Consider the following 6,000-nt stretch of genomic DNA (forward strand, 5'->3'; position numbering starts at 1 on the left):
ATAAACTCTAACATGTGCCGTCTTCGTTGTACAAACATGGATATAGTGTACCAGGACAGCCGTACACAATGTGAAAATCTTTATGCAATGTATGAGCCACATTTGGTTATTGATAATCTATACCAAAGAACATGAGAACTACTGTAGGTTATGTGATGGAATCGATGGACTTGCGTCATGGACATCAGATGTATGTTGGTTGGTTGGTTTGTTGTTTAACCCCACACTCAGCAATATTCCAGCTATATGACGGCGGTCTGTAAATAATCGAGTCTGGACCAGACAATCCAGTGATTGATATTATGAGCATCGATCCAAGCAATTGGGATCGATGACATGCATCAACCAAGTCAGCGAGCCTGACCACCCGATCCCGTCAGTCGCCTTTTACGACAAGCATAGTTACATTTGAGGCAAGCATGGGTTGCTGAAGACCTATTCTACCCCGGATCTTCATGTCAGATGTATTTGCAAGGCGTAATACACACACTGTGTCAGAGACTTTTGAGTTGAAATTTATCTGTCTGTGGTTGCATGTTTGCGTCTCTCTGTGTCTGTCTGTCTGTCACTTTAAAAAAATCTTCCTCATTTTTTGCAATTCCTTCATTAAGTGTAGTCCAATGGGGTGAGTGAGTGTGGTTTTACGCCGCTTTTAGCAATATTCCAGCAATATCACGGCGGGGGACACCGGAAATGGGCTTCACACATTGTAACAATTTCGGGAATCGAACCCGGGTCTTCGGCGTGACGAGCGAACGCTTTAACCACTAGGCTACCCGACCGCCCCGTAGTCCTATGGGACGGAGGTGTAGCCTTGTTGTTCATTGGTCCATCTCACCCAAGACTTGGTTTCGATTCCGTACCTAGAAACAATTTGTCAAGCCTATCCAATGTGTTTCCTGACCCGTGAAGATCCGGGGTAGAACAGGTCTTCAGCAACCCATGCTTGCCGTAAAAGGCGACTATGCTTGTCGTAAAAGGCGACGACCGGGATCGGGTGGTCAGGCTCGCTGACGTGGTTGATGCATGTCATTGATCCCAATTTCGTGGATCGATGCTCATGATATTAATCACTGGATTGTCTGGTCCAGACTCGATTATTTACAGACCGCCGTCATATAGCTGGAATATTGCTGAGTGCGGTGTTAAACAACAAACCAACCAACCAACCAACCAACCAACCAATCCTCGTCAGGGTATAGCTGAAATAAAGTACAACATAAGCCTTGAAACCGTCTTTCTCACTCACTCTTATATCGCTAGATTTACACCATACCATGGCCGCCTGTAATCAGGTCTGATACACACAAACAAGAGACAGATGAAATGATCAGAGATCCAATTCATCGATCACTCGCAAACAACCAGCATGATACAGCATAATGTATCCAAACAAAAGTTCGATATTTTTATGGTTAATCGACCATCGATCGGACGTCACGTTTCATGAATGTGTATGTATGACAGGAGTTTGCTTTTTTAACAATATATCCCGTGCAAAACAAATTCTGCTGCATGTTCTCTTTGTCGTTGTGTGTTTTGGGAGAATAAAATTCTGTTCTGTTAAAAGCAGCCAATTCTTCAACGAAACAATTCCGAAGATGTTGATGGCCATGTGTTGTTAAGTAATATTTTTCCTTTGATGTTTAACCCATACAAATCTCGGGCAATGTTTAGGGTTATATCAACATGACACTGTTTGTAATTAAAAAATAAAACCTGTAAACAATCAAACGGTCTTGAGTATTGCGTTGAAGACGTCAGTGTCATACTGCTAGAAAATACGTCAATTCCTTTCAGACAAAAAAAACCATGCCTCTAAGAAACAATTCAAGGTCACCTCGCCCTGAAAATAAAGTATCTGTCCCTTTACGCCAACGAGGTTTTTCTGCATATGTATGGATTTATTTTTGATATGCTTGCATTTCGTTTACAGTAGTTCGATACTTGGAACTCCATCGACTGTGGGACGTATGCTTTATTCACAGAGGCAGACAGTAGGACACGAAATATTTTTTCTTCTGCATTTCTCCTTTGTAAGTTTTCACCGTCCTTTGGCCAACAAGTTGACTGATTCCCCGCCAAGGTAACCGGTCCAACCAATAACATGATCCACATAAAATCAGAAATCGACAAGGCAAAACAAATACTCGTATCGATCCCGTTCAGTCACTTGTGACCTGAGTACCTTGTATACAACGTTCTCCTTTATGTCATGGAGACTGATTCCGCTTCAGACCATTAACATTTTCATGTCGATATGTGTACAGTACGAAATATGAGAACTTCTTTACGAGATTTGATGTGTATGTTTGTGTGATTAATTAAACATAACGTTTCTTTTTAACATCCACTTTGAAGTTGGAAGGTGGGAACATGAATATAAACAGAACGCCTCTATCTGTACTGAATGGGCTGTCATACCCAATATGCACTGAATGATCCGCTGGATTGTTGCCTGTTTAGTTTATTACAAGTGTAACAATGACTTTCTGATACTTTGTTATCAAAAGGTATGCTTGAGAGTTGCGGGTGTTGTGTTTGGAAATAACGGAAATCGAAAGCAAGCGTTTTGATTTTGTGTTTTTTGTTTGTTTAATGCCGTACTCAGCAATAATCCAGTTGTATGACGGCGGTCTGTAAATAACATCAAAAGCCAGTGCGAGTTTTACTGGCAGGTCCACTGTGCTAAAGCAGGTATCAGCACGAGTGTTTTCTGTTCTTGTTAAAGGTCTTATCTTGCAGCTGAATTTACAGGAGTACTGATAGTTTTTACACTTTTAATAGTTTTCACATAAAAAAGGAAATTATCACAGATATATCGATATACCACTGTCAATTTAATATATATCTTATTGTTCCAAGACGTTGTGAAAGTTTGTTTGTTGTTTAACGCCGCACTCAGCAATATTCCAGCTATATGACGGCGGTCTGTAAATAATCGAGTCTGGACCAGACAATCCAGTGATTGACATCATGAGCATCGAGCCACGCAATTGGGATCGATGACATGCATCAACCAAGTCAGAGAGCCTGATCGCCCGATCCCGTTAGTCGCCTCTTATGACAAGCATGGGTTGCTGAAGGCCTATTCTAACCTGGGTCTTCACGGGTCCGTTGTGAAAGTACATTAAATTGTTGAATAAATCAAATTTATCAGTTCACTACATTGCACAGTGGGAATAAAGGGTACATGAAGGACACGAGTAAAAGATGCTAAATCTGTAAATTAACAAACCCTTTAACTTGAAAACATTGTAACCAAGTGTATGAATATACAACCAATAATTTCTGCTATTCAAAAAGAGACCAAATTTTAAAACAAATTTTCAATGCAAACATCTGCCAAAAAGGCCATAATTCTTTTCGGAATTCCAAAAGGTTTAAAGGTATTCATAGGTCTAGATTACTCTAATCCGACAGCTTTAGCAAAATACAATAAGTCGCATTTTCATTTGCCAATAGCAAATACATCGGTCTGTGAAGGAACTAATTTGTTGTGAAGAATCATAAGATATTGACATATATCGATATTCCGTAATGACCCCTTTATCAATAATAATCTCAATGTCCGAAAGTGAATTATGTTACCTGTTCCACTTCTAAAGCGTCTTTTCCTTGGATTTTTAATGGTTATGGAAAGGCTTGCGGATTTTCTTCATAACTGAAAATATTAAAATCTATTTTCACATACCTGTAACGCACAGCCAAGAGATGGTAACCAGATATAAGACATATTCCTTCATCTCCGCGAATGTTTTTCACCCTTGAGACCGTCACATCCACATACAACCACGAACACAAGCACAATTAGAAATAGAAAAGTGCTTCGGTGATATCGACAATTGATCAGTAATCAATGAACCAATAAAATATTCAACAATATTCCAGCCCTATGACGGCGATACGATGACATGCATCAGCCAAGTCAGCGAGCCTGACCACCCGATCCCGTTAGTCGCCTCTTATGACAAGCATGGTCGCTTTACCACAAGCAAGGGTTGTTGAAGACCTAATTCTACCCCGGCTCTTCGCGGGTATATATATAAAATGTGAATCAAATGAATCAAGATGACAGGGAGTACACATTTATATATAACCATGGATATACACTGCGTTAACGCGACTTCTGATTGTATTCGATAAATATGACTACTTACTTAAGTCTATAGTAATACCTTCGAGGAACCTACCAAGTTGCTTCAAGTCTTTACATTTAGGAGTACACAAGAGGCGTTTTAGATTCGAAATGTTTGGGCAGTTTAGGTATTTACTATCGATATATGTTATTCTTTGTTTTCTTAAAGCCTCACAAGGAAATAAATGGTGAAATTCGTCTGCAGTGCCTGGTGAGTTACATAATTTACATAAGCGATCTTCTTCCGGTAGTGCTCCATCTTCCGGTCTCAATAGGAAGGTTGGTTGGTTGGTTTGTTGTTTAACGCTGCACTCAGCAATATTCCAGCTATATGACGGCGGTCTGTAAATAATCAAGTCTGGACCAGACAATCCAGTGATTGATATCATGAGCATCGATCCACGCAATTGGGATCGATGACATGCATCAACCACGTCAGCGAGTCTGACCACCCGATCCCGTTAGTCGCCTTTTACGACAAGCATAGTCACCTTTTACGGCAGGCATGGGTTGCTGAAGACCTATTCTACCCCGGAATCACAATAGGAAGGTTATGGTTTGATATTCTTAATGTTAGTAGTGGATGTGATACTGATTTTGGTAGCATAAGGAACTTTTCAAAACTAGGTTTATTCTTAATATATTCTTTCTGCTTGTTGCGGCTGTACTAAGCCAAGTTCGATCAAATTGATCGTTCAATGTTCTGTCAACAGCTGCAACAATCCAGACTCTATTAAAATGTTAGGGTGAATGAAATACGGCAGTTAGACCACAGGAGTTCAATATATCTTCAACACAGCTTTGCCATTGGTATTTTGGGGAATTTATATAGCTGTCAGTTTTTACAAGATTTAATATAACTTGTGATGATGTAGAAGTCTCATTTGGGTTATTTGGGCGGTCGGGTAGCCTAGTGGTTAAAGCGTTCGCTCGTCACACCGAAGACCCGGATTCGATCCCCGACATGGGTACAATGTGTGAAGCCCATTTCCGGTGTCCCCCGCCGTGATATTGCTGGAATATTGCTAAAAGCGGCGTAAAACCAAACTCACTCACTCATTTGGGTTATTTAATTTATGCACAAAACTGATGAGTCTTTTACTAATTTGAATATTGAGTGGAACCCGTCCAAGTTCACCATATACACAAAATTCGGGGTTGATGTCCTCAGATCTCTAGAATGCATTTAATGAGTTTTGCAATGATAATGGATCATTCCCAAATAATACTGTGTCATCTGCACATAGCAGTAACGAATAGTGAAGGCATAACGTTGCAGTGAATTTGTCAGTAGTTTCTACTGAAACACCGTAGCATTCATTTGATACCAGAGAGGCTTCCAAATCATTCAGAAATATTGAAAAGAGCAGGGGTGACTTAGTAAGAAGTCTGAAATTTCATTTAGACTTTACTCATGACTTGATATTACTGTACATATTTTTTACGAGTGTGAGAAATCTCCCCTCATGATCTGCAATTTTAAACCAAAGCCCGATTCTCCGATCACTGTTAAATGCTTTAGAAAAATCTATGAAAGCACAGTTTAATTTTCTGTCAGCATTTTTCAAGATGTGCACCATCATATGCATACTAAATATAGTGTCAGTAGCAGAGAACCCTTTGCGAAATCATTCTTGAGATGAAGATATAAGCTGGTTTACATCAAGGAATTGTGATAATCTTATATTAAGTATACTAGTTAAGAAATTTCCAAGACAGCTTAAGATAGTAATTGGCGTATAAGTGTTGAGGTCTTGAAAATCACCTTTTTGCCTTATATATTGGTGAATAGTGCTTGTTAACCATGGTTTGGGTACGTTGCCGCTAGAGACAAGATTGAACAAGTCAACATATAGTGGTCC

The 6,000-nt window shown here is 39.8% G+C and overlaps 1 protein-coding gene across 1 annotated transcript in view; it reads right to left on the reverse strand.

Annotated features, from left to right (window-relative positions):
* LOC124138748 (perlucin-like protein) overlaps positions 1-3,769 on the reverse strand; it is a 43,137-nt gene extending 39,368 nt beyond the window's left edge. Inside the window, exon 1 of the mRNA XM_048396235.1 lies at positions 3,695-3,769. Coding sequence (XP_048252192.1) covers positions 3,695-3,746 — 52 coding nt within the window. The 5' untranslated portion in view covers positions 3,747-3,769. The remainder of the gene's footprint in view (positions 1-3,694) is intronic.
* Between the last annotated feature and the right edge of the window lie 2,231 nt (positions 3,770-6,000).

This window comes from Haliotis rufescens, unplaced genomic scaffold, assembly GCF_023055435.1.
Source record: "Haliotis rufescens isolate VD_foot unplaced genomic scaffold, xgHalRufe1.0.p SCAF_15, whole genome shotgun sequence".
Taxonomy (NCBI): Eukaryota; Metazoa; Mollusca; class Gastropoda; order Lepetellida; family Haliotidae; genus Haliotis; species Haliotis rufescens.